Source organism: Primulina eburnea, chromosome 8, assembly GCF_022965805.1.
Source record: "Primulina eburnea isolate SZY01 chromosome 8, ASM2296580v1, whole genome shotgun sequence".
In the NCBI taxonomy this organism is placed as follows: Eukaryota; Viridiplantae; Streptophyta; class Magnoliopsida; order Lamiales; family Gesneriaceae; genus Primulina; species Primulina eburnea.
The window spans coordinates 2,512,441-2,540,358 of record NC_133108.1 but is presented as its reverse complement, the minus strand read 5'-3'; the positions used below and the strand labels follow the sequence as shown (position 1 = coordinate 2,540,358).

At 34.9% G+C, this 27,918-nt stretch overlaps 6 protein-coding genes and 1 long non-coding RNA gene across 10 annotated transcripts; 5 read left to right on the top strand and 2 right to left on the bottom strand.

Annotated features, from left to right (window-relative positions):
* The first annotated feature begins 275 nt into the window (after positions 1–275).
* On the top strand, positions 276–2,938 carry LOC140837953 (protein STRICTOSIDINE SYNTHASE-LIKE 6-like). Its single transcript, XM_073204028.1, is given in 5 exon segments — positions 276–793; positions 1,246–1,476; positions 1,479–1,494; positions 1,590–1,722; positions 1,918–2,938. Coding segments are annotated over 5 exon segments (1,113 nt in total). The 5' UTR covers positions 276–339; the 3' UTR covers positions 2,197–2,938.
* Positions 2,460–6,745, bottom strand: LOC140838372 (monosaccharide-sensing protein 2-like). Of its 3 annotated transcripts, none has more exons than XM_073204613.1 (6): positions 6,405–6,745; positions 6,125–6,316; positions 5,363–5,929; positions 4,056–4,921; positions 3,754–3,941; positions 2,460–3,149 (listed from the first exon to the last, which is right to left on the bottom strand). In XM_073204613.1, the coding sequence occupies exons 2-6, from the start codon at positions 6,201–6,203 to the stop codon at positions 2,711–2,713; spliced, it is 2,139 nt and encodes a 712-aa protein (XP_073060714.1). In that variant the 5' UTR covers positions 6,204–6,316; positions 6,405–6,745; the 3' UTR covers positions 2,460–2,710. The 3 variants fall into 3 exon arrangements, with proteins under 3 accessions (XP_073060714.1, XP_073060713.1, XP_073060715.1); XM_073204612.1 differs by having other exon boundaries at positions 6,476–6,745; XM_073204614.1 differs by having other exon boundaries at positions 6,125–6,305; positions 6,476–6,745.
* Positions 6,746–9,155: 2,410 nt separating this feature from the next.
* Positions 9,156–11,628, top strand: LOC140838371 (uncharacterized). The gene is made up of 2 exons (XR_012119581.1): positions 9,156–9,370; positions 11,010–11,628. It is a non-coding gene; the product is annotated as an uncharacterized lncRNA (long non-coding RNA).
* Positions 11,629–12,259: 631 nt separating this feature from the next.
* On the top strand, positions 12,260–17,105 carry LOC140838370 (serine/threonine-protein phosphatase 7-like). The gene is given in 6 exon segments (XM_073204611.1): positions 12,260–12,900; positions 14,859–14,931; positions 14,934–15,349; positions 15,815–15,961; positions 16,390–16,497; positions 16,708–17,105. Coding segments are annotated over 6 exon segments (1,371 nt in total). The 5' UTR covers positions 12,260–12,354; the 3' UTR covers positions 16,789–17,105.
* Positions 17,106–18,922: 1,817 nt separating this feature from the next.
* Positions 18,923–19,918, top strand: LOC140837951 (probable protein phosphatase 2C 55). Its single transcript, XM_073204026.1, has 2 exons — positions 18,923–19,673; positions 19,785–19,918. The coding sequence occupies exons 1-2, from the start codon at positions 18,923–18,925 to the stop codon at positions 19,916–19,918; spliced, it is 885 nt and encodes a 294-aa protein (XP_073060127.1).
* A 2,379-nt stretch (positions 19,919–22,297) lies between these two features.
* LOC140837678 (G2/mitotic-specific cyclin-2-like) lies at positions 22,298–24,903 on the top strand. Of its 2 annotated transcripts, none has more exons than XM_073203792.1 (11): positions 22,298–22,462; positions 22,586–22,718; positions 22,835–22,891; positions 23,019–23,064; positions 23,182–23,328; positions 23,412–23,534; positions 23,604–23,693; positions 23,791–24,012; positions 24,112–24,210; positions 24,303–24,481; positions 24,572–24,903. In XM_073203792.1, the coding sequence occupies exons 1-11, from the start codon at positions 22,396–22,398 to the stop codon at positions 24,720–24,722; spliced, it is 1,314 nt and encodes a 437-aa protein (XP_073059893.1). In that variant the 5' UTR covers positions 22,298–22,395; the 3' UTR covers positions 24,723–24,903. The 2 variants fall into 2 exon arrangements, with proteins under 2 accessions (XP_073059893.1, XP_073059892.1); XM_073203791.1 differs by having other exon boundaries at positions 23,409–23,534.
* An 882-nt stretch (positions 24,904–25,785) lies between these two features.
* On the bottom strand, positions 25,786–26,781 carry LOC140837676 (probable protein phosphatase 2C 55). The gene has a single exon (XM_073203790.1). It carries the CDS (start codon positions 26,761–26,763, stop codon positions 25,840–25,842), a length of 924 nt encoding a protein of 307 aa, XP_073059891.1. The 5' UTR covers positions 26,764–26,781; the 3' UTR covers positions 25,786–25,839.
* Positions 26,782–27,918: the final 1,137 nt, after the last annotated feature.

Here is a 27,918-nt window from a genome sequence, read left to right as displayed (position 1 = left end):
TTCTAATTACAATGGTGATACGATTTAATTTAAATATAATTATATTCAATTTTTATTAATATGAATTTTATTTCAATTTAATTTAAATATAAATCAAATTAATCATAATAAATTAGACGAATGAGTATTTAACATGTGTAAAATATGTTAATGATAATAATTAATTAGAGTGGGTCACAAAATACGACCCGTGAGACGACTTCACACAATTTTTTTCCGATTAATTAAATGTTTGCGATGTCAGCAAAACAAGAAGAGATGCATTTTATAAATTAGTTAAAATGGTTAGCTGTAGTCACCGTTATTATCCTCCATTTTCGTCAACCTTGTACAGCGCTAATGGCCGAAAACACCAGAGAACCGGTTTCCACAATGCAAAAATCAGTATATCGTCCCGCCATTTTCGTCTCACTGCTGCTATTACCCGTGCTTTCGATTTTTCTGTACCAGCTCGATTCGTTCGACCCGGCTGAGTATCCAGACAAAGAGTTGACCCGGAGAGAGGCCTTGTTTGTTCCTCACCGGAACGCCCACATGCTGAGGGGTTCCGAAAGACTTGGGGAAGGTCGATTGCTGGCGCCGGAGGACGTAGCTTTTGATCCAAAGACAGGAGTTCTGTACACTGGTTGTGAAGATGGATGGGTTCACAGGGTCAGTTTGAATGGGTCGGTGGTGGAGAAATGGGTCAACACGGCGGGGAGGCCGCTGGGGATCGTTCATGGGCTCCACGGTGAGGTTATTGTTGCAGATGCTGTGAAGGTGAGATTTCTGCAGTTTTGTGATACTGATGTGTGATTTACTACTGTGTATTCCAGTGTGTTTGGCAACCAGGATTTGAGAGGATTTCATGGGATTTGGATTTCAAAATCCTATTTTTACTGTTTGGCAAGATGTTAATAAAAAAGGATTCGGATTTGCTTAGGATTTCATGGGATTTCAACAAGTATATCCAAATCCCATCAAATTTGATAAGATTTGGTGGGATTTGGATTTTAAAAACATAAAATTACTTTTTTATCCAACACATCATTCTCCACCAAAAATTTCTAAGGGTAATTTAGTAAAATTTTAAAATTCCAAATTCGAATCCTTTTTTCTCCAAACAAGAAATGGATTTGTAAATACCATTTTTAAATTTTAAACCAAACACCAAATGGAATTTCAAATACTTGAATTTCCAAATCCAATTCCAAATCCAATTCCAAATCCCACAAAATCCTCTCAAATCCTGATTGCCAAACACACTGTTCAAGTTCAAGTTAACAGATGCCGTTGATATCGGTCGAGATGGCACGCTCTATTTCACCGATGCTTCGTATAAATACGGTCTACATGAGTTTATCTGGGACATTTTAGAAGGTAGGCCCTATGGAAGATTCTTGAGCTATAATCCATCAACCAAAGAAACAAGAATCCTGGTCCGGGATCTATATTTTGCAAATGGTGTTGCTGTCTCCCCTGATCAGAGTTACGTTATTTTTGTGAAACCGCCTTGTAAGATTTACTTCAGGATGTTATTCGGTAATGTTTCTCATAGGCTACAGAAATGGATTCTTGATTTTGATCACTGATGTCGGATTAAATCGCAGGAGAAGATGTCAAAGGTACTACTTAGAAGGTCGCAGAAAAGGATCGGTAGACATGTTTATTGATAACTTGCCTGGGGTTCCTGACAACATTCGTTATGATGGCGAAGGCCTATATTGGATTGCCTTAAGCACGGTACTGCGTTCTGTTTTATACTCCGTTATCAATTCCCAGTAACGTCTTACCCTCGATGGGAGAAAAAAAAGATAGAAATTCTGTGTAGTTTTTTAGAACTTCCAGCTTCACCCCAAATTTGCTATAGGGGGACACCTTGTAGCAATATCTATTTTTTTTTCATCCTGTTCTTATACCAGTTGACGAACATGGCAGGGGATTTCATATCCTATGGATCTGCTTCAAAGATATCCTTTCATTCGAAAAGTTGTTGCAATCATGGAGAGGTACATTGGTCGTCCGAAAATGGAGAAAAATGGAGGGGCTATAGCTGTGGATTTGGATGGAAAGCCAACTGCACTGTATCAAGATCGTGATATCTCATCGATGTCTAGTGCTATCAAAATCGGGGATCACTTGTATTGTGGATCCATATCATCTCCATACATTCTACGCCTCAACGTGAATCGATACCCTGCCACGCCGACGGTATGATCAAGCATCCTCATATCGAACCTGCATATTTTCGTGAGTTTGAGCCTTGGCTTTAATTCGGAACTAATGTAAAAGATCTCCCATAAATTAGAAACAGCCAAATAATTTCATGCAAGTGTTGTAATCAAGCTCCAGCTTCGTTTTATCAAAGGGACATTGAATACACTCGAACACAATTTTATATTTGTTAGCCAAAGTGGAACTTGCGTCAAAGCTAATGAATAAGCTATGAAAATGAGCCACTGATGAAACCATGGATAAAATTTGGTAACGCAAGTTGGCTATTTAATCAAATCGACAGGCACTTTCACAGCATATTCCTCACATTTAAAAACATCGTTTATTCATCATCATATAACTTTACTCCCAAGTTGTCAATGATCATCAAAACAAACATTGTGCTAACTTCAACACACTAAATCCAGGTTAAGTTACTTCTATTAATGTTTTCAGGGTACGAACAAACAGTGCCATCGCACTTACTGCACTTGTAATATAACAAAATTCCGGGCGTTCAGTTGTTTCCAGCAGTTCGTTTTGCTCCAACCGCAAAGAATTCAGTTATAACTTCAAGAGGCATCCCTTTTGTTTCTGGGACTTTAAAGAACACAAAAAACCACGAAATGGTGCAGACAACAGCGTAAATGCCAAAGACACCGGCAAGTCCAATGGAGTTGAGCATGACTGGGAGAGAATATGTGACTATTATGTCCCCTATCCAAAATGTGAGAGCGCATATCGCAATGCAGAGTCCACGAACACGAGTGGGGAAGATTTCTGCACAGAGGATGTTAGGGACCGGTCCAAATCCCATAACGAAGCAGCAGAAGTAAACTATCACGCTAACAGTTGAGATAACTGCATGCACAATGCTGCCCAGATGGATGACATTCCCAAGGACCAAGACAATAAGTGATATCAATAGAATGGGTAAAGTTGATAGTAGTAGCCACCTGGATTCAAGAAAAAAAAAGTAATCGTTTATAGAAAACGTACTGAAGATGGTATGTGCTTTCCATCAATTGAAAGACGGTATAATAATAATATTTCTTAAATCAATAACACATTATTCAAAATCATGAAACAGAAATAAAGCACGTTGCGACCAGGCTAAAATACATGGATATGGCTCCCCTAAGATTGACCAGCAACAGAATAAACTCCTAGGATCGGGATATTTACAGACACCTCCTGAGGTTTGGAAGGTAGGGGTGCATCTATTAGGACAGCTTTAACTTTATCTGTTAGAACTAGGAAAGAAATATTCGTGACTTGCAAATTACTATAGAAGAAATTAAGGAATTATATGTCAAAACGATCACAATTCATGATTAATTTGGGAGTAATTTCCCCCAATCCATCCATCAACTCCTAGTGTAAGGATTTGGCTCTTTTGGACGACTCAAAGAAAAGGTTATCGTTGCGAGGTAAATAAAAGGTCGAGGTGTGCCACTATTATACTTGGATTTTTAGGTGGTGAATGGTGATCAGGAGATTATGCAAAATTGTTGGTGGGTGTGTGTCGAGGATTGGAATTTACTTGGAAAAGAGCATTACCTTCTGCCAGCAATATCCATAAGTCTCATAGCAACACCAATGCTGGGAAGCATCAACAATGTTGTGAGAGCACTTATAAGAAGAGATGCAGAGTCTGAACTAATGCCCAAATTCGACAGAAGAACTCCCACTCCGGCTTGTTCCAGGATTTGAGGAGTGTAGTAGAGTACTCCATTGATACCCGAAAACTATAAATCCAATATGTTCATCAGCCAACATTATGATATCTAAGAGAATATTTGGCATACAATAGTTACTTTAATAGCTAGAAGTACGATCTTCGGTCGGCAGAGCATATTTACCTGTTGAAGAATTTGAATTCCAACACCTACAAACAGTGCATGTTTAACTCCTGGCTCAAAAAGTTCCATCCAACTTGATCTTTTTGGAACATACTCAGCTCGTTTATCCACAGCGACACTAATTTGATGCTGGCTAGAGAGGTCGCCTGGACGAAGAACAGACTGGCTAACCAACGCAGCTGCATGAATAAACTCGCCATCAGCAGGAGCGTCTCCCCCTGAAAGAGAGAGAACCGATCCACGCCTTGATCCGGTACCACCCTCTTGATGCAAGTAAATCCTCTTGACGCCTCCAGGAATATTATCGTCTTTTCGATAAGCCAGCTGCCAACCACCACCAATCCCCATGCCACTAACTTGATCATCGGCATTCTCCTTTTCAGCATTTGTATCCTCACGAGAAATCAACGGACTCCTTAAATTGTCGTCAGATTCATCCCCAGAAGCATCTGATTCATGTTCACGGTCCCTTTTTGGGCTGCTTTCCTCGTCCCATTGTTCGTTCTTAGCATTATTCTCGGCAACATTGAACATGCTTCCGAAATTTGGAAACAGCATGCTTCTCATGCTTCCCGATTCCGGGAGCTTCTCATGAACACTTCCGAAGAGAGTCACCATTGGATCCATAAGAGACATACTTTGGTTAGACACGCTCCCGTAACGGGAGACCATACCCAAAGTACTCTGCCCTTTGACAGGTTTGGCTATCCAAGATTGTCCCTCCTCGGCACCGTATAATTTGATACGGTCCTTCTCTAAGGCAAGCTCTTGGTCATCAGCAAGATCATCGTCTGGACCAATTATATACTCTTCTATGGATGTTTCACCTCCAACATCCAGACCCTCCACTAATAAAGCCATTTCACCTGTGCAAGAAGAGAGCCAAAGCAAAAGAAAATCAGATAAATGGTATGCCCACCTGTAAATATATTTCATCATTCACCGGGTACAAATAACCAAAACAGACAAATTGTCGCATGATTGTAAATCATGTAGCTCTCCTAACTAAAAATGATCTCAAATCATATCCAGTTTGTTAAATTCATCATAAACATGGATGAAATTTTCAGCAAAACAAACTGAAGGTAGTTAACTATTCCGAGCTGACACCAGCCCAATAATATCTTCAAAATAATGTGCTGGTAAGAGTAAAATCTTCTGACTAATTTTGCAGCTCTCTACTAAAGCTAAAATCTCGAGTAAAATTTTGACGGATGGACTATTGTTACATCAACAAAAAACAATAAGAAATTAATCAAGAAGATACTTTGTTTGATTCTTTAGCCAAAATGAACCATCGAGAGTACCTGAGACATCTTCCCTTCCACGTAACATCTGTAAAACTTGCTTCGCCTCTTTCATCTTTCCTTTACTCACTAGCCATCTTGGAGATTCAGGCAAGAAAAACACAGCCAGAGCAATATAAATAATAGAAGGAATTGATAGAACCCCAAGCATCAATCTCCAACTAGGGGAATCCATCAATGACATACCGAAAACCATACAATACGACAGGAACATGCCCGCAGAACCCGTGAACTGTGGAAGGGTGTTTAATAATCCTCTTATTTCTGGTGGGGCAGTCTCAGATATATAGACAGGAACAAGAGTAACAGCAAGACCAATCCCGAAACCATCTAAAAGCCTTGCCAAGAGAAGTACATAAACATTTGGGGACCATAACATCACTAATCCACTAAGGAAATACAAAATGGATGAGATTAACAGCATTGGGCGACGCCCGAGAGAATCGGATACGGATCCGGAAAATGTTGTGATTACTGTTGCTCCGATAAGGGACATTGCGACGATTAGCCCTTCTATGGTTGGTTGGCTCTGCAAGTTAAAATCCCTTTTGATGTAAAGCACGGATCCTGATCAAGAATTTTGACATACGCTTCTGAGATTATTCACGATAAACAATAATATGACCAGAAAAAAACATAAAATCTGCATTTTCTGATTCTCCCATATAATTGATGAACAATGAATCTCAAAACAGATTTGAATTACATAACAAAGAATTCATTTTCTGGAATGAATAATAGGAAACAAGATGAAACAAGTACCTGCTATGGTTGCATTGTCCCATCCTTGCAAAAAGTTGCCGATGGCGGCGGCAATGGCGACTAGCACCGCTCCTCGCATCCTTGATTGAAAAAAAGTACGGGCCTTTTTCTCTATCAAATGCGGTAAAACGGCCAAGATTCACGAATCTTTCACCTTTTCTCCAATATACGTTCAGGGTTCCTGTGGTGGGCCTATGGATTCAAGAATCAGAAATCTAATCAAGATCCTTTTCCAAACATCAGACTAAAAAGCCCAGACACGCGGAGAGAAAGAAGGTACCTTTCGCTTGCATGAACAGAAAAGAAACCAATAAATAAGAGAAGATGACAAGATATTTATCAGCCAGATACCTCGAAATCAGCAAAAACTCCAAACTACCGATCGATGGTCTACAGGAGCCCACATACCATATGCAACGATGTCATATATTCGACAGATGGCAAACTTCGAATTATTATTTGAATATACCCGTGATGACGACGCAATACTGAAGCGGACAGTGATTGATGAAAGCTGGCAGAACGTGAGATAGATGCGTGAATGGTTTCTGGGATCGAAAAACCAGTTCAAAAAGATGAGCTGTCCATTCAAGAACGTGCCTCGCTGATCTGTTCCTTTTTTTGGCTTTACATATACATATTTTCTACTATACTATTTTTTACTGTCCCGTGAGAGAAGAAAGATTCGTGGGTCGTCTTTTCTTCTGCCACCGATGCTCCGTAGAATATTATTCAAATAACGCATCATGAACCGTCATCACGCTTGCCAGGTGTTGGGGTGTTCTTACACTACAGTTTTGAATTCTTTTCTCCGCTGTGATCTGGCACATCGCGAGAACAATCATGCTTTTTCAAACAAAAAAATTAACAGGATATGATTAATCTCATTACTAAATAACTTAAAATTAAAGCAAATGATTTCAGGATTACGCAACCCCTATTCCATTGAGTATGGAAGATTTAAATCCTAGTTTTGACATTTTGGAGATGTTTATTAGAATTTGGTCTCGAACTCAAAACTTCGTTTTAAACTTGAAACATTTGTGTCCAGTTTATATTATATATGTTGGTGAACGACGAATGCGTATGTAAAATAATGATTATTATGTGTATAAATTATGATCATGATTATTGATATATCGAGTTGACTCATAAGTTTTGTTATAATTTTTAATTATCATTTGGAAAACTATAATGAAATTGTATGAAATCTTACATCAATTAGTTTATATATATTATAGATAAAGTTGAGATTTTTATTGGTCTAATTTTGTGACATCAATTAGTTTTTACGAATATATTAATATATATTTAGATAAATAATATTTTTTAATTTACTTATAACAACAATACGTAATACACTTTATTATTCTCTACAAACAGCATATTTAATATAATTGATTTATATTTTTCCAAATAATAATTAAATATTATAATATAATTTAATAAATCAACTTGTTCTATTAATGATAATTTATATTCACATCGCTTGTGTTGTTTGCTAGTATGTTATAAATTATATGCTATATTTCGATATTTATCTTAGGGAGTCGTTTCAAATCTAGTTATTTGATTAATTAGAACTTAATATTCAACTCAAGTTGTGGTACAAATTAATGAACCAATAATTAAAAATCTAATCCCAAAAAATTCATTTTAATTTGAGTCAAAATTGATATTATATGACAAAATTCAATGCATTAAATATAAAACCAGAACAAAAAAAAAAGATCTATTTCGTTTGATGTGGATTGTGAATCAATCCAGGCAAAAAACTTTATGTGATTTTAGTATTTAAAAATAAATAAATAATTTTGTTGGGATATTCCATGTGTGATAAAATAAGCGTGAAATGACATTACAACGCAGCAAGAGGTACTCCAACTGTGCTAAAATGGTGCCCCAATTTCCGTGCACCGAATTATATTTTTAAAAGTGTAAAAAAGATATAAAATAAATGATAAAAGTTAGAGCAAATTTACTTTAAATCCCCAACTTTAAACAACTTTAAACTAAAGTTTGTCGGTCATTGTCAGAAAAATCATGTATGTGTAATTCCTGATTCATAAAAATATGTTTCGACCACATGTTTTTTATCGGATAAAAATCGATACAAAATATTAAAAATATGATATTTATATATGATATTTGATCATCAATTATTTGATATATATATATATATATATATATATATATATATATATTGACAATAATCAAACATGTATATTAAATATTAACAATAATGACATGTTATGCTCTAGTTTCATTTGCTATTTTTTTTCCTGGTTTTTTTTGTTTGGAAGAATGTGAGTTTTCTTTATTGGTTAGTAAAACTTGTAAATCCAGACTTTGTCCTCTCTTTATAAATTTGTAAGTTTTCCTCAAAAAAAAAAACAATAATGACATATTAGTTTTTCGAATAAAAATTGATATAAAACATTAAAAATATAATAATATATAATATTTGAGTGCCGTCTATGTCAATATTAATATTAATGTATGATTCGTGACTCCGTGAGTACTCAACTAGACGTAACAAATATTGATATTAATAAAATTATTCCAAATTTATATTCAAAATCTTATCTTTTGTACCACATATAAATAATTGATACTCAAATATCATATATCAGTATCATATTTTTAATATTTTGTATGATTTTCTTCTAAAAAATATATAGGCCCAGATAGTGCAAATATATATGTATATATTTTATCAAAAAGTTCAAATACATATTATTTATTTAAAAAAATACAAAATTAAGTTTGTTTTTGGAGTTTTAAAGCAAATTGTTAATAAGATTGTAAGTAAAATTGGAAAAAACAAGAGAGTATTTTTTAGAAGGCAAAAACTTGTGTGAGACGGTCTTACGGGTCATGTGTGTGAGACGGATCTCTTATTTGGGTCATCCAAGAAAAAGTATTACTTTTTATGCTAAGAGTATTACTTTTTATTATGAATATGGGTAGGGTTGACCCGTCTCACAGATTAAGATCCGTGAGATGGTCTCACATGAGATCTACTTTTTTTAAAATAATCTTTTTAATGTAAAATTGGAAGGAGATAGAATTGAACCCGACCCAAGCAACCATTGTTAGATGCACGTTTGGCTTAACACAGACGTGACAACTATACCCAGAGCTCCCGTGGTCAACTCGGCTGCTAAGTACCCGACCACCCACCTGACTCCGCCGCCCAGCCACCGGAATCGCGAGATGAAGCACGCAGGTCGCTCTCGCGACAAGGTGAGACGAACCGTTTCGGTTCCTTCGTTCCGTCTACTCTCACACCAACACACCACACCACACCACACACTTCCTCACTCACCACCCTACTTCCCAATATTATAAAAATTTCAAGATCCCGATATTATTTTTGAGTGGGAAGAAAATAATTGGGGTAAATTATTTAGGAATCTATTGGTTTTCCTGGTAATCGGAATAGAAAGTCGGTTAGCAGGATTAATGTGTGTGAATCCCAGCAAGCCCTGAGGATCTCAGTTATTTGATCAATTTTACATTGGCTTGTGTATGGTGATTTGTTTGACTGATTCGTCTCCCTCTCGGTTATTCTGATTTTGTCTCCTGTTTGGAGGTAGACACTATAATGAGATGTCTGCAGAAGAAAGTTCTCATATTATTAAACACACCATGTCGAATGTCGTTATCGAATTTTACTTTTACTCGACCATTTCCTGACTGGATAATTGGCCTTGGAGTTGCTAATAATTGTATTTAGTTCTCATGTTGACGGGTAATAGTTGTAAATCTACTGAATATTTTATGGTTAAGAGTACTTCTAACCAATTCTTAGAGTTTGTGCCTAGTTGTAGCTACCGGTATGTTGCAATGGCTGTTTATCAATATCTATTTCAAATCATCTGGTCACAATTCGCCTAGGCAGGCTAGGCGCTGATCTGGTTTCCGTCTAGCTTCTGGTGAATTTTAGAACCTTGCGTTATTTTCTTGAAGCAATTAATGGTTTTCTTATATTAGCCCCAAAAAGATTATTAAAATTTTTACATCCATGTGTGTTAAATCTCGAGTCTTCAGACGGAATTTGGGCTGTAAACGAATCGAATCGAATTTTATGAAATTTTCAGTATTCGAGCTCGAGCTCGAATTCGAATAAGCATATTCAAAGCTCGATTCGAAACTCGAACTTTTAATATTTTCGATTCGAACTCGATTCGAACTGAGGGACAGCATAAGGGAAGAAACACTACATTTAGGAATCAATAATACGAAAACCTTGTTAGAAATTACCCTTTTCTTGTTGGGCTCGGGACTAAAAGAATGGTTGGGACAACAAACATCCATCCTGTTCGTACTTTGGATACCCATATAACCATCGAAGGCTGTTGAAGTGATTCATTCCTAGAAATTAGGAGGCGTTGAAAACAAAGAAATTGTTGGAGTTCTCATTTATATCTAGTTCCAACACGCTTAATGTTAAGAAAAGATCTCTTATAGGAAGGTTGGCTAGAGATTTCTTGTAAAAACACTAGCCCTGCTCAGTCCATATTTATTTATTTTTTAAATATAATGCTAAAGTTCGCGAACAGTTCGCGAACAATCGAACAATATAATTTTAGCTCGAATTCGATTCGAAAAATATTCATGTTCGAGTTCGGCTCGAATTCGATAATTTCGAATTCGAACCAATATTATTCGAACCGGCTCGAAAAGTTCGTGAACGTGTTCGGTTCGTTTACACCCCTAGACGGAATTACTGTGAAATAACTTGGAACAAGATTAAGGCTTTTGAATCAAGTATTGGTTCACAAAAAATTGCAGACAAAAACTATGCTATACCTTTAGCAACTAGCAGAATGAAAATGGCACGTAATAGAATGTTTTTGATGGCCATCTAACTTCACCACAGGTTGTTTTGGCCCGTGCGGGTAGTTTATGGGGTGCCTGCGAAGAGTTTAATAGGATTCGGATCATCTAGCCACCGCCTCTGAATCAGGTGCATCACTGTGGTGTCCCGCCAAACGGGATGATTAAGATCAATGTTGATACCGCCGTCCGGAAATCAGTCCATTCATTTGGGGTGGGTGTGGTGAGTCGTGATCACTTTGGGGTTTTCATCTTTGCCGTGGTACATCGTCTTCCCTGGAAATTCTCTCCTCACTTTGCCGGAGATATATGCAGTACAAGAGGGCATCCTGGTAGCACACCAGCTGAATTTGAGACTTGTGCAATCTCAGTCTGTTCAAGCAATCAATAACCGCATCCACTTTCTATGGAGGTTCCACTTATTGGCATGATTAAGCAAACTTGTGAAATTGCTGCCACTGCTTACTCCAGGAAAGCTAACTGTGTGGCGTGCATTTGCTCGCTTCCAAAGTCTTGCAGATGATTACTTATTTTGAGTCAATCCCCTTAATTGCAAGGTGCTGCACAGTTGATCCATCAACTGGTTAATAGAACTATATTTTGGATTACAAGAAAAAATGGCTATCTTGATTGACTTTAATAAAGAATAGACTTGAGCATTATACATTATTTATTTTTTTTAAAAAAAAACAATTTTAATAAAAATATAAATACACTTTATTATTTGAGGAACGTCTATGATGTGGTGATTACCTGATTGGATCCATCCCCCACGTTGAATCCTAAATCCTATATAACATCAAGCATTCCAACTATCCTAGTTTAGCTATAAATACAATAATATATAACTAGACTTTGGGTTAATTACTTGTCTAATCAATTATCAATAATTGTATTTTAACAAATTAGAAGGAAGAAACACTCCATATACACAAAATAAAGATAATTGATTTTTTGAAAAATAAATAATAAGAAAAGAAATCCAACCACTTTTGATATAATTAAAAGAGGGTGGTTTTTTTGTTACACGGTCTCATTAATATTTATCTGTAAGACGGTTTCACGAATTTTTATTTGTGCAATCGGTCAACACTACCGATATTCACAATAAAAAGTAATATTTTTAGTATAAAAAGTAATATTTTTTAATTGATAACTTAAATAAAAGATCTGTCTTACAAAATACGATTGTTAGATTAGTTTTACACAAGTTTTTATCATTAAAAAAAGATAGAAAAAAAATACTTCTTTAAAACATTGTGCGTGATTTTACATATATTTTTTATTACATGTATGTGAGACAATTCCTGTATCTATATAGATTTTCTTAAATTAATGTTGCACACTTGAGCCAAATCCGATAATAAGAGTAGAACACCACCCAAGATATGCTCGCTACGTCGTCGGATGCAGTGGCGCCGCCAACGCCTCCGCCATCTCTGCCGCCAGCACCATCCTCGGACGAGGATTTCTTCTCTACAGCATCCACTTCCACTTCCTCCGATTCCAAGCCAGCCTCCCCCACCCCTGCTTCCGTACGTCCTCAGATCCCCATCACATGGCCCGAGGATGGAAACCTAACCGTATCTTGGGTCACAGACCTCATGCAGACATTCGATTGGGCATCCAGGGATTTGCCCCCATCGGAGTTTCCGGCCGTGTTCCCCGTCCAAACCCTGGATAAACTTGTACTTACTGCATCGAAGATTCTGCATAAAGAACCCAATTGTGTGAGGATCGATGAAAACTCAGGGTTGAATTCGGAATCAAGGGTTGTGGTGGTAGGTGATGTGCATGGTCAATTGCATGATGTTTTGTTTTTGTTGAAAGATGCGGGATTTCCTGGCGATGATCGTTTCTTCGTGTTCAACGGGGATTATGTGGATAGAGGAGCTTGGGGACTCGAGGTTTTCTTGCTTCTACTGGCTTGGAAGGTTAAAGTTCTTAACTTGATTTCATCAACTTTATCGGCGAGTAGTTTTGAGCTATTAAATTATATTTCTTGGTGTACAATAGATGAAAATAATTAGGTTCTGCATTGATTTTTGCAACTTCTTTACGAACATACTTCAATTTTGCTGTGATTAACATTTACTTTTGTGTCTTTTGCCCAAAAATGCTAATTTGAATGAGCATGTTGTACTCTTTCTTCTTTTCCAATATATTTTATTTGACCGTGTTACTTGTTAGGTCCATGAGCTGCATTACCTGAAAATTCAGGAACTATAGTCGGTTTAACTTGTGCTGTTGAAATATGTTTTCTGTCAGCATTCTTTGAGGATTAATGTATGAATCCCATCGAGATCTGAGGATCCAGGTGATGCAATCACTTGTTCAATTTTATATTGGCTTGTGTATGTCAATTTATTTGCTAAGAACATTTTTCCATTGATGTTCTGATTTGATGAAATGAAAGTTATATTAGCTAATTTATTGTTTTAATTAGGAACAAATCAAGGCGGCCTTCCTTTCCCCATTCAACTCTTTGATTTGATGCCATACAAATTTAAGTTGGTTTTGACAGAACAAGGGAAAATACTGTCACATTTGGAAATCTTGTTGTATTCTGAAATTTCAAACACGACTAATGTGCATATTCTACTTGCTTATGATTAAAAAAAGGGAAATGCTCCAAAATCTGCCTTCTTGTTTTATTTATTCATCTCCCTTTCCGTTATTCTGATCTTGTCTCTTGTTTGGAGGTAGAAACTATTATTAAATGTCCGCAAAAGAATAGTGGAGTTAATAAAATTCAGAATCCTAAAGTTCTCATTTTTTTAAGAAGAAAGTTCTCATATTTATTAATAAAAATTCTGATTTTCTACCATGTGGAATGTCATTATAAAAGGTCACTCTTACTCGGTCACTTCCTGACTTGATAATTAGCCCCTGATTAGTTTTTCTGGAAATAGTTTTAAATATATTAGATTATTTTTGCCTTGAATGGGGAGGGTATTTTTGGAATTTTTTAAATTTGTATAGTCTGCGTTAATTGGAGCTTCGGGCTTCTCTCTGTCTGTTATATCCTACATGTTTTATGGTTAATTAATTTTATTAGTAACTCATTTCTTAGATTTTGTGCCTGATCGGAGCTACCAATCTGTTGAACTCTCTCTATAAAGATATCTATTTCAAAATTTTCAATCCATCTAGTTGGAATTGCTATATTCATGTTTTGGATTCCAAATAAGCAGCAATCCTGTCTTTAAATTCTACTTCATCTGTTTTGAAATTTCTGGTGTTTAACAGAGTTTTCTTTGTAAACTTGTCATGGAGAATATCTGTACGTGGAAACACTTTTGTGTTTTGATTCAAAAATTCCCTTTTTAACTAATAAAGAGACATTGTCATTTACCTAATCAAACCTAGTGGAAGATTTAGTTTCAGAATGGCGAAGTTAAGCTGTCATAATTAAATTGACTTGTGTTGGAAGAGGCCCGAAAACAATGTGGAGTAGATCGAGCAAACAGCAGGTCCCTGACAAGAAAGATCTAGATTTGTAGCAAGTTATAGTCCATGGTTCTTATTCAATTATTGTTCGAGTTTTTTTCCCCAAATTAAGTAAAAAAAAATTTATATATATTTTCTACTTTTTTGTTGCTGCTTCAATTTTGGTTCCATTATTTTGATTTATATCTACTGCTTTAGGGGGTCCTAAGGTAATGTGGGATCTCCATGCTTCTGTTCTCATTCTAGACGAAGAAGTCTTCATATGTTGAATTACGTATGTAGATACATTGTTACTTGAACAGTTAACTTGCTTATCAGGAAACTATTCTTGGCAATCTTAAAATTATATCAATTTTATGCCTAGTGATATACTCCGGATACATTTTCAGAATATCTCTAGTCTCTACGAGTTAAGATTATAACCGGAGTAGTCCTTTTGTAGGTTCTTATGCCTCATAAGGTGTATTTACTTCGTGGAAATCACGAATCAAAATATTGTACTTCGGTTTATGGATTTGAAAAGAAGTGTCTACAAAATATGGAGATAGTGGAAAGCATGTCTACAGAAAATGTTTAGGCTGTTTTGAAGGACTTCCCCTTGCTTCCATCATTGCTGGGAAAGTTTACACTGCTCATGGAGGGCTATTTCGTGGTGCAGTTACTACCCCGTCAAAAAGGGCCAAAAAGAAAAATCGGAAGGTAGTTCATACTCCTGAGGTTAATTCCTTAATTCTTGGTTCCTTGGAAGAGTTGGCTAAAGCTAGACGATCTGTCCTCGATCCTCCTTGGGAAGGTTCGAATTTGATTCCTGGTGATGTTCTATGGTCAGATCCTTCGATGAGCCTTGGTCTTTCCCCAAACACAGAACGAGGTATTGGTCTCTTGTGGGGTCCTGATTGTACTGAAGAATTCTTAAAGAAGTTCAATCTAAAGGTGATGCAATTTTATCTATTAATTTGATAATCAATATCTCACTGGCCAACCTTTATATCAAATTGATTTTCATGTGCCAATTTCATATACCATCCATTCTTTAAACTTGTTGATTAAGGTTGACTGATGCTAGATTCATGAGGAGTGAGTAGTGCTTGCTAATACAAAAAATGATGTTTCAGTTTTGTTTGAGGACTGAGGTGATCTTTTCAGTCATGCTCACAATAAGACGGAGTGATTAGTGTACAATGCAAATGGACGCTTTTTATACTATGGATTAATCTTTTTTATTTACTATCTAAAGCTTTTTGTCGCAATTGTCACTGAAATCGATTGTTTTTGAGAGCTCTTGCACATTTGATATCTCACTCCTTCCATGACTGCTTGCATGAGCACGCTCATAGAAGCTCACCCCGATGTTGAAGTAGATTGGCTGATTTGTGATTTATTTTCTTGTCAAAGCAGATGATAATCAGGTCACATGAAGGTCCTGATGCAAGGGATAAGCGACATGATCTTGGAGGAATGGATGTAGGATATACTATAGATCATATTGTAGATTCAGGGAAGCTTATTACCCTATTCAGTGCCCCAGACTATCCACAATTTCAGGTAGCTTCATTTGCTCACAAGTTTTTCCCCTTATATACCCTTTTAAAAATAGTTTTGGTTTTTACTATCAGTATCAGGTGTTCATCTTTTTTATGTTTCATCTGAAAAATTTACTTTTGAGTTTGGATGGAAGGTGTTGAGCGTTAAGGTCTAGTTTTTTCTAGGCACGTGTTGAGAAGCAAAAAAGTATATAACAAATTGAACTCTCTTTCCCTTTTATATGACTCCTGCCTTCCTGAGTAGAGGATTGATGATATCGTCAGGATGAAAGCCTATGATAGAGTTGGCTGCAGCCCACATTTGAAGGAAATAGAAAATACTTTTAACTTCTAATAATATTCTTGGGTTTTCTTATAGTTCACTGCATATTATGAGGCATGCAAAAAGAATGCTAGAATGATGGGATTTATTTCATGTCTATTTCTCAGGCAACAGAAGAGAGGTACCGAAATAAAGGGGCATATATTGTCTTAGAACCCCCTCAATTCGACACTCCCATTTTCCATAGTTTTGAAGCTGTTGCTCCAAGACCAAAGGTAAATTTTGATACCAATATTGAGAAACAAAATTCAAGATTACGAAGTACAACCTAAAGGCAGCGAAAATGATAATGGGAAGCCGAACGTGATCCTATTTGGCTGTGAAAGGACTCCCGAGCAACAAACAGCCCTTGTTTCCTTTGTTTACCCATATAAATTTTCTTTTAGTATATCATAAATGATAAGTTGGTTTTAACATTCTCGCAGGCAAACCCTTTCTATGATTTTGAAGATGTAATCGATTCCGACGAAGAATTGGACCTGGCATCAATGGAAGCGGCTTCTTGAAGATGACTGTCATCTATTCCATCTCTTTGAAGAGGCACACTATGTATTTTTTAGAAGCGAAAATTATGTATCTTCTCGTGTTTATTTTATTTTTTGTATGCAATAGTGCGAGAAGCTATTCTTTACTAATTAATGGTTTCTGAACTTTTCAAGTGTAGATTTTGAGCACCATAGATTCCAGTCTAAAATTTCATATTCAATGACACCTTAAACGTATCGAGTGAGATATTGGCATTGCAAGTTCAATGTTCAATGGTGTGGTTGCCTTTTGTTTCAAACATTATTCGACACTTGGTGTTGAATTTACTCTCAATAAACTGTCAAATCTCAATCATTCCTACTAATACTATTAGGTTGCGTTTGGTACGTGTGATATGATAAGTAAATGATTAATAATTAGAGTGATTAAAAAATGAGATATATGAATTAATAATATAGTGAGATAAATAACATGGTGTTTGGTATGATTTTAAAATGATAGATTAATTTTGTAAATTTTATTGTAAAGATCAAAATGGTCCCAAATACTAATTAAATATATATTTTTAAAATAATTGGATAAATAATTAAATACTTGGCAAAGAATCCGTTAATTGAGTTTAAGACGATTTTCAAAATTGTACAATTACTTTTTATTGTATAAAATTTTATATCTTAATATTATTTTGAATTTTCAATTTAACTGCCAGTTTTCCAATTTTTCTATTTGTTTTCGTATTGCATAATAAAACAAATGTTGAAAAGTCTTAGCTTAATATTATATTAATTTATAAAGGATAAAATAGTAAAAATTCATGTTATCATGGGAACCGTAAAAGTAATCACTTGGCAAGGAAGGGTTTAATTATCTCCATTTTTGTGTGTATAGTGCGGGCCATATGCGGGCCTTGATGATAATAAAAAAAGGCTAAAAATTGTACCAAACAAATGATTGTGGCTGATTATTTATTAATCCTACTTCTTATCATTCAAAGCAAACACACCCTTATGATATAATTGCATTCAGTTCAAGAGTATATTTCTTGTGAAACGATCTCACGGATTTTTATATTTGATACAGATCAATTCTACCGATATTCACAATAAAAAATAATACTCTTAGCATAAAAATTAATATTTTTTCATAGATAACCCAAATAAGAGATTCGTCTCATAAAATACGATCCGATTGTCTCACATAATTTTTTGTGTCAGATCAAATATTAACAATATATCTTTTATTGAGTTAGGACATTTGAAACTAGAATCCTAGTTCGATTAGGTTAAGGATACTTGATAAATAGGATGCCAGCTAAAAAAACGTGAAGTATAATGATTAACAAAATTAAAAATTGAATTTTTTTTTATTTAGCTTAGAAATCGGGAATTTGTAAGAAGAAATTACATCTTCAACCAAAAGCAAAATAGACTAGTGAAATTAAAATTAAATTTAACCTCCTGGGTACCTTGCAATTTAAAAAGTGCCGAAGCAAATGGAAAGTAGGGATGGTCAATTGAAAGGTACAAAAATTTATATTAAATTGTCTCGTGATTCAATTTTATCAAACTATTTTATCATATCTATGAAAAATAATATTATTTTTAATAAAAAAAATATTAATTTTCATTATAGATAGATACAAACTAGACTCGTATCACGAGAAGTCTATTATTGAAAATATTTGTTGTACCTCTCATATAAAGTATTTCAATGAAAAGTAGGTCTCTTGTGAGACGGTCTCACGAATCGTTATATGTGAGACATGTCAATCATGCTGATATTTACAATAAAAAGTAATACTCTTAGCATAAAAAGTAATATTTTTTCATGGATGACCCAAATAAGAGAGATCTTTCTAACAAAATACGACCCGTGAAATCGTCTCACACAAGTTTTTGTATTCAATGAATAGAAACAAAGGTCTTTTCAGATTTCTACTTGAAAAAAAGATTAATCTATACTACATTACAAAGGTTGATAGACCTTGAATAATTAATTTTATTGTTATGATTTTTTTAAATAAATCACATATTACTCCTCTCGATTTATTAAAAATGCTTTATTTTTATTTAATTAATAAATAATATTATAAAACTTATTTAATATTATATATATATATAGAGAGAGACACACACACACAAATTTAATTGAAATATGTCGAATGATATTGCGATGATAGCCGGATCTTTCTACGTACCCAAAAATAAGCCCAACAAACCACTCGGGGAGGACTGGCACTTCATCGACCAAGAGGCGCAGGTCATAGGGGTGGCGGATGGTGTCGGCGGCTTTGCCTCGAGGGGAATCGATTCTGGTCAATACGCCAGAGAGCTAATGGGCAACGCCGCGGAGATAGTCAAGCAACGCCGCTTCGTTAACCCGAATCAACTCCTCCAAGAAGCGTTCTCGCAATCTAGATTGCCGGGTGCCTGCACCGCCTGCATCATGGCAATTGAAGGAAATCTCCTCAAAGCGACGAATTTGGGCGACTCTGGGTACGCGGTGATCAGAGGAGGGGCAGTTGTGTACAAGTCTCCGGCTCAGCAGACAAAGTTCAATCTTCCGTATCAGATGGAAAGAAAAAAAGGTGGCCTTGAACTTGCGGAGGATTTGGAGGTGGCGGTGGAGGCTGGAGATGTTATAGTCGCCGGGACTGATGGGTTGTTTGATAATTTATTTCCGGAAGAAATCGCGGCGATGGTGGAGATTTCATTGGAACAAAACAATCAACCGGAAGTCCTAGCACAGATTTTGGCTACGGCGGCGTTGCAAAAATCTTTGGATAGAAGCTGTAGAAGCCCCTTTGGTGTGGCGGCTCAGGCAGCTGGTTTAATACACAGTGGAGGGAAATACGATGATATCACAGTGGTAGTTGCTTATCTTCATGCAGTTTCAAACGAAAAAGGTTCATAAATTTTATAATTGCTGTAAATTAATTAATGGGATCAAATTCAGTCCCCATCACAATTTATTTTACTATAAATAAATTTAATCGTCTATTTTTTTTTATGATTAGGTCATGAAGTTGGTTCGTCCGAAGAAATATTGATGAAACTTATTAACATTGATCAAATATCTTCATGTTGTATCGACTTGAGCACCAATCCATCGTCTATTTTTCGATTTGATGCGGAAGATTTTTTCAAATAGTAAGTTTGTTATAATTTTAAGTTCATAAATATTTAGATGAGATATAGTGACACGTATTTGGAGATTAGATGATTTTTTTAAATTTTTTTTTATAGATTTGATTTCTAAATATTTGCAAACATAATTCTATAAACTCCTGTAGATTTTTTTTACATTATTTTTTGAAAATTTTGTAAACTTTTTCATATAAGTTCATAGATTTTCTACATTTCCTTACATGTATAATTTTTGATTAAAAATTACAATAATTTATATATTAATTTATATATATATATATATAAATATATATATATAATATAGCTAAAAATCTTAATTTTTTTTTTTTTATGTTTGTTGCATGAATATTCAACTATTTAATAATTAATCGACATTATAATTTTTTTTTGTTATTTCTTTTTATTAAATATTACAATCATTGATATACATTAAATTAAAAATCATATAATCAGTTCTATAATTCAAATTTTTTATGAGATTAGTAAAATGAAATTCTATTTTTAATATCGTTACACTTCTATAGAATATATAAAAAAAACATTGAATACATTTAGATTTTAGTGTAATATTAATTTTTTTTGAAATGATATTCTTATTTTTATCTAATCTAGAAACAATTAATTTATGTTTCATAACGTTTGAAAAGCTGGCAAAAGACTTGGTAGAGGCATTCATAGTGATGATGTTATCATATAATTTTTGGGTTTATTTCATCCTACCTATGCGGGCATTGCCCCATGATAGGATGGATGGTCAAGATTTGTCCATGCATATGTAGGACCCACTTTTTTTTTTTGAAATTGTATGTTTGGCAAGATCTTGGCCATCCATCCTCTCATGGAGGTAATGCCCACATTGGTAGGATCTCATTAACCTAATTTTTGTACTGCAAAAAGAATTAAATAGACTCAACGAAAGCCAGCCAATCTGTCCCGAGGAAAAGGCAAAAAATTTCTCTTGCGATATTATTCTTTGTAATATTATTAATTAATGAGTTACAGTATTTAATAACAATAAATTTTTATTGATGATACGCAAATTGTTACTAAAAAATGTGACAAAATCTTTTTTTTGGGGGGGAAGAGACCGATAAAATATTTATAATTGTCTACCATTAAAATTATAATATATTTTGTACAAAATATTAATAAACATAGATCATAAAATGAAAATAAACAATATTAAGCTACTTATAGTTACTATTCTTAATTTTCATTGAGAGAAATCTAAGTACATGCCAATAAATTAAAACCCAACAATTTTAAGATATTTGCACATTTGTAGCGTTCACCTTGTATTCAATAATATTGGTGCTGAAGATGTGCAAATTTTAAATGGTTCGTAAGTTGTCACAAAAGATGTCACAACAAGTTCTGGAATAAGACAAAGACATAAAGAAAGTCAAATCTAGAGTTTGACTCTATCTTTTTAAGACGAATTTTACCAATACACGATGTTTATGAAATACGGTAATCGTCTCCAAAGATATAACAAATCGTGTTTTGTGATATGAGCACTCTTAATGACAAAATTAGACGAACTTTTAAGATTTTTTTTTGAGATTTCTTACTATCATTTATATAACACACCATTTGGTTGGTCATCACATCACTTGATAGATTCAAACTAGTGCGTTGAAATTGTGCTTTTACTCATCTAATCAAGTTGCATATAATGTATTAAATTTAAGTCAAAAATTAACTTTTTGAAGTCCGTTTACCGCTGCCACAAGTTCCTTTCTTTTTCCAGAAAAATTTAATAATTATACTCGCACTTATCGAATAGTTCACATTTTTCTTCACGTTTAATGAGATATAATAAATGCTAATTCAACCCCTTTTTGTTACCCCAACTTATTTGAAGGAGGTGGGTCAAAACATGGTAAACAATATTTATGGCAGCCATTAAATACAATGATTGATACATACTTCGTTGCATCAAGGACATGGTGGCAAAAGGTGAACATGGAGCATAGCTACGTAGTACTTTTGATTAAAAAAAATAATCAATCAGGTCGTATTAGAGATTTGTTTCAACAAATTGACTCGTGACACGATATCATAAATGAGATTTTTCGTTTTTTGAATTTTTATGAAGATATCGATAATATATGACATGAACATCATTCCATTTATTAGTTTTCTAAAATATTTCAAGAAACTCAAAGCCCACATGGTGGGTAAGAGCGGCTGTGAAATGTGGAACAATAATTATTAAACAATCAAAATCAGACAACTTAACAAAAAAAGGTAAAGGGTCTTAAATTTCACATGCTGTGCGACATTTGCCAGCCAGGTAACCGTTACACTAGCCGTTGGATTTGAAAAATAACATAAACAACACACCATTTGGTTTCAATGAACAAATAGCCCTTCACTCTTATCTGCTCACACCTCCGCCATTGTTAAGGGCTCTTTCTTCAGGCAGCAGGAGGAGCTGTTTGATTTACATTTTGGGTTTGTGTTTGTTTCCTTGGATAAATGGAAGAAATGGTTATATCTGATGAGAGCAAATCTGTTCAGATTGTTGAACACTCAAGTCTACAAGGTAAGTTTATTAAAACGAGGATAATTCCCAGCTGGGATGTGGTTTCTTGGATTTGAATCAGCTTAGAAAGTCTAGATTTTCTTTAATGTTGGGTGTATTTTAATTTTCTTGGAATAACAAAAGGTGTGGCAGAAATGGGCAGGAGGAAGTTTGGAGTTGAAATCCTACCCAACAGAAGAGCTCTAAGCGTGCTTAATCAGAATTTAGGTGGAGTTAATCCAAACCCGTGTGTGATTAACAAGCGAAGATTGCCTGAGTAAAGATTCTAGCTCAAAAAACTCAAAAGATTTTGTCCCTTTTTTTTACGTGCTTTTGCATTCTTGAAGTTTTTTGGCTGATACAATGAATTTTTGGTCATATTCTGACTTTTAGAATTAATGGGGTTCGTGATAAGAATGCTCAAGTTCCAGCTCATAGGCCAATAACAAGGTTATTTCCCTTCATTTCAAATTATTTCCCCTTTTTGGAATAAAGTTTCTTCTCTCAGTTTGAATTGTTTTCCCAAAAGCACTATCCTCAACATTTTGCTGATGTATAAACTTCGTGGTTTGTGAAGGAAATATGCTTCACAAATGACCTTCTCGCACAAAAATTGCCCAGAGGTAACGACAAATTATGGTCAAGCTTGTAGAAAATTTCTCAATAGTCATATGAATTTCTGCACCCCATCTCCCAAAATTGTAAATTTCGAAGGTCTGATATATTCTTACATTAAACAGGAATCAAAGAAGCCAAAGACATCAGCAAATGAGTTAACTGTATGGGAGGATATCTCCCTAACAGATTCAGAGGATCAATTAGGAGCTGCTAAAGACCAGCCAGTGCCCATGTTTTCCGGATTCGAAATAACTGAAAACAACCAAACAGTATGTGCAACTTTACCACTTTTTTCTCTTTCTTGAAAATTATTGGTCGAGTTTAAGATTTTAGATCTGACATCTCTCAGAAGGAGGTTGAAATGGAGGACATATTTGAAGACCCTATCTTAGACATAGACGGCTGTGATTCGAAGGATCCACTTGCAGTGATCGAGTATGTCGAAGATTTATATGTCTACTACAAGAAAATTGAGGTAAGAAACACCGACTATGCTAGTAAGAAATAACCAAATAGCAATGTTTAAAATGGTTTATTGCTTCAGAGTTCTTGCTGTGTTTTGCCTGGATACATGGCCCAACAATTTGATATCAACGAAAAAATGAGGTCCATTCTCATAGACTGGCTTATAGAGGTTAGCAAGCACGACATGTTCACTGTCTTAATAGGTTGTGAACTGTATAATCTTCGACTCATCTGAACCATTTTTGTTCTTGGTTGTGGCATAACAGGTACACCACAAATTCGAACTTAGAGACGAGACATTGTTTCTCACAGTAAATTTGATTGATAGATTCTTAGAAAAGCAATCGGTGGTCAGGAAAAAGCTTCAGCTTGTTGGCCTTGTTGCACTGCTTTTAGCATGCAAATATGAGGAAGTTTCTGTACCAGTTGTGGATGACTTGATCTTTATTTCGGACAAAGCTTATACGAGGAATGAAATTATTGAAATGGTAACTGTGTCATATTCTAAAAAACTAGCATTAATTTGTATTCATTGATCGCAGTTCTTGAGTCTATAATCCAAATTTTCGTTTTTCAATAATGTGCAGGAAAGATTGATGCTCAACACTTTGCAATTTAACATGTCTGTCCCAACTGCATATGTTTTCTTGAAAAGATTCCTAAAGGCAGCCCAATCGGACAGAAAGGTCAGAATTCTCACGTTAATGAAACGTGTTGATCCACGTGAAATGAATTTACCAAAAGGAAACTAATATTTTTCCTCGTGTCCTTGTAACAGCTTGAGACACTCTCCTTCTTCTTGATTGAGCTGTGTCTGGTGGAATATGAAATGCTCAAGTATCCACCATCTTTCATGGCTGCTGCTGCAACATATACTGCCCAAGCTTCGCTTTACGGTATCGGACAATGGAACAAGACCTGCCAACATCACACCGGCTACTCAGAAGGTCAACTAATGTAAGTCGTTTATCTATAAGCAATATCGAATACTCTATCGTCATCATTCTAGCTCGATTGAACTCCGTGGTTATCATTCTTCTTCTGCAGGGAATGCTCGAGAATGATGGTTGGTTTTCATCAGCTCGCAGGGACCGGAAAACTCACCGGTGTACACCGGAAGTACAACACGTCAAAGTTTGGTTATACAGCAAGATGGGAGCCTGCACATTTTCTTGTGCAAACTCCAAGCCCACAATAAGCAGAGAGGCATGTACAGTTGGCTGATAACTTTATCTGACTTCTGTAATTGTAATAGTCACAAAATAAGTTGTAGATTCAACAACTTAATTATTTCAAGTTTATGATTCAATGAATTAATTGCTAATTAAATTGTACACTTTCATTTGATTATCGTCTAATAAGGCAGTTGTTTCTTGTCATTGTCTTGTTCCATTTTTTAATCCATGTCCTTCTTTGGAAGTGATGAGTTTATGTATACATATCCTGTATACTAAATATCGAGTCCTTAGAGCAACTCCAACCATTCTCCATTTTGGAGAAAATCTTCAAAATAGAGTATCAATCTTGCTCCAACCATTCTCCATATATTTTGGAGAATTTCTCATTTTTTATTATTTATTTATTTATTGTAATTGAATTATTTTGATGAACACGTCCGATTCCAAGAGTTTCTTGCACGTCATCGTCAAATCAAAGACAAATCGGCTCACTATGCACTCCGAGATGCTCTTATTGACCATTTGTGGGAGGAATACTCTAATTCAGAACATTAGTCTTTAAATCATGTGTAGTTTATAATTATATCGATCTATGTATGTGTTTTAATGTTGTATGCGGCTTGAAATTCGATGTCAAAATAAATGAATTATGTTTTAAAAAAATGAGTCACATTTAATTTAATTTGTTTAATATCATATTACATAATTACTATTTTTATATTAAATAATTTGGAATAAAAAATATAAAAAATAAAGAATTTATAAAATTTAGAGAATATGGGTTGGAGAAGATTTTTTAAATAGAGAATGCAATACTCCATTTTGGAATATATAGAATGAAAAAATGGAGAATAGGGTTGGAGATGCCCTTAGTGGTCCGACTTTGTTACATCGTTTATTAGTATATGTCAACATTTGCAAAACAAAAGATGGAAAACATGAATTATCTTTAATATTTTGTCACAAGATTTTTGCTCGAAATATAAAATTTAATGGAAAAAAACTTTAATTTCTGCTAGAACTTAACGATACTAGAGTCAAATCAAACCACAACTAAAATTCTATCATAAAGAGAGAATCCTAACATAACAAGGTCACAACTAAAATCTAGGACGAAATCTTAAATCAAAATAACTACTACTTGGGGATGTAATACACAGCAGTGCCTTCGTTTTCTTTGTAACGGTTTAAAACACTCGTATAATCATTTCTTTTCCTCGGATAATATGTTTTCTTGTTTCTGAATTCTGAGTTCGGACTCCACCAATTGCAGCACGAACAAAATTTATGAACCTTGGCCTTTGAGTATGCTCGAACATAACCAGCCACGACCGTAATATCGTCGGATTTTCCTCCGCTGTATTCCAATCCTGCCGCTTGAGCCGCCACGCCATACGGGCTTTTACAACTTCTGTCCAAAGATTTTTCCAGCGCCGCCTTAGCCAAACTTTCTGCCAGGAGGTTTGGTTGAATATCGTTTTGTTCTAAAGAAACCTTCACGATCGCCTCGATTTCTTCCGGAAACAAATTATCAAACAACCCATCAGTGCCGGCGATTATGACGTCTCCAGGCTCCACCTGCACCTGCAACTCTTCCGCTAGTCCAGGGCCGCCGCCGGTTGTTTTTCCCATCAGATACGGACAATCGAACGCCTTACGCTGCACCGGAGACGTGTAAACTGCATTCCCTCCTCTGATCACCATGAATCCAGAGTCACCCACGTTCACCGCTTTGAGAAGATTTTCGTCGAGTGCGATGATACAAACAGTGCAGGCACCCGTCGACCAGGAGTTCGAGAACGCATCTTTAAGGTCATATTTCGGGTTTAAAGATGCGACAGGATAGCGGCGTATCTTGACCTTCTCCGCAACTTTGCCCATCAGTTCTCTAGCGTATTTACCTCCACCGATACCATCGGCCACCCCTATTACCTGCACCACTTCGTCGATAAAGTGCGAGTCGTCCCCGAGGGGATTTTCGGGGTCGTTCTTGGGTATATAGAAAGATCCGGCGATCATCTGCACGTCTACTGACGCAGCACCTTCACTAGTTGTCGACATTTTTTCGATCAAGTAGCGAATAATATCAAACGTATGTAAAAAAAAGATTTATGTATCTTTGTTTTTGTGTGGGGGGTACAGTATATATAGAGAGAAGAGTGATTAAAATCCTTAACCTGATCGAACAAGGATTCTGGTTTGGAATGTTCAAATTTTTTGAAACACGACGTTGATAATATATCTATCTATTATCTGTTATTATTATAAAAATATGAGTTTCATTGTTTATTTATTAAATTATCGTAGTGTAATTTGTGTTAATTATTAGATATATGTATTTTTTCAAAATCATTTATGACATAAAATTAATATTGAGTGTTTATCCATATATATTCATCTTCTGTTGTCTTTATTTTGATTACAAATTAAAGCAAATCAAACTAAGATATTCATGGATTTAGGGATTGGAATTGGATTTTTGAGAAAATGTGATGTGTTTGAAAAAATAAAAAATATAGTTATTTCTTGATTCTTAATTATCTTCGTTCCTTCTTTTTTTTCCCCTCTCATTTTGTTTATTTATATATATATATATATATATATATATATATATATATATATATATATATATATATATATATATATATATATATAGAGTGTGTGTGTGTGTTCATTTTTCTCGCCTTTTAGAGTTGGTCTCATGTGAGACCGTCTCACGGATCATAATCTCTGAGACAGGTCAACCCTACATATATTCACAATAGAAAGTAATACTCTTAGCATAAAAATTAATACTTTTTCATGAGTGACCCAAATAAGATATCCGTCTCACAAATACGACCCGTGAGACCGTCTCACACAAGTTTTTGCCCACCTTTTATTGTTTGTATTTAGACATAATAAGATAGACTTCTATCATCTGATTTTAAAAAATTGATTCGTTTGTTTCGTTTATGATTATTTATTATTTATTCATTCAAATTTTTTTAATTTGAGACATATTTTTCAAACTGTTTTAAGGAAAAAGTTAAATTACTGTTATTTGATTTAGAGCGATGCATAACTTAAAATATAATGCAATATAGACAAGTTTTGATGTTGTAGTATTTGTCATTTGTCTTGTCAAAAAATAAAATATAGAAATAACATATTTTCGGTGGATTATAAATATGTTGGTATGTAAGGCTCGAGATTAATAGTTCTCATCGACATAAT

Excerpts from the sequence above, each read along its gene's own strand:
- LOC140838372 (XM_073204613.1), bottom strand. The coding sequence starts at position 6,203 with ATGCGAGGAGCGGTGCTAGTCGCCATTGCCGCCGCCATCGGCAACTTT. Across the intron at positions 5,930-6,124 it reads GGACAATGCAACCATAGCAG|GATCCGTGCTTTACATCAAA; the intron begins GTACTTGTTTCA and ends ATTCTTGATCAG. Across the intron at positions 3,942-4,055 it reads GAATTCAAATTCTTCAACAG|TTTTCGGGTATCAATGGAGT; the intron begins GTAAATATGCTC and ends TTGGATTTATAG.
- LOC140837951 (XM_073204026.1), top strand. The coding sequence starts at position 18,923 with ATGTCGAATGATATTGCGATGATAGCCGGATCTTTCTACGTACCCAAA. Across the intron at positions 19,674-19,784 it reads TGCAGTTTCAAACGAAAAAG|GTCATGAAGTTGGTTCGTCC; the intron begins GTTCATAAATTT and ends TTTTATGATTAG.
- LOC140837678 (XM_073203791.1), top strand. The coding sequence starts at position 22,396 with ATGGAAGAAATGGTTATATCTGATGAGAGCAAATCTGTTCAGATTGTT. Across the intron at positions 22,892-23,018 it reads GCTCATAGGCCAATAACAAG|GAAATATGCTTCACAAATGA; the intron begins GTTATTTCCCTT and ends TGGTTTGTGAAG. Across the intron at positions 23,535-23,603 it reads TCTACTACAAGAAAATTGAG|AGTTCTTGCTGTGTTTTGCC; the intron begins GTAAGAAACACC and ends TTATTGCTTCAG.
- LOC140837676 (XM_073203790.1), bottom strand. The coding sequence starts at position 26,763 with ATGTCGACAACTAGTGAAGGTGCTGCGTCAGTAGACGTGCAGATGATC.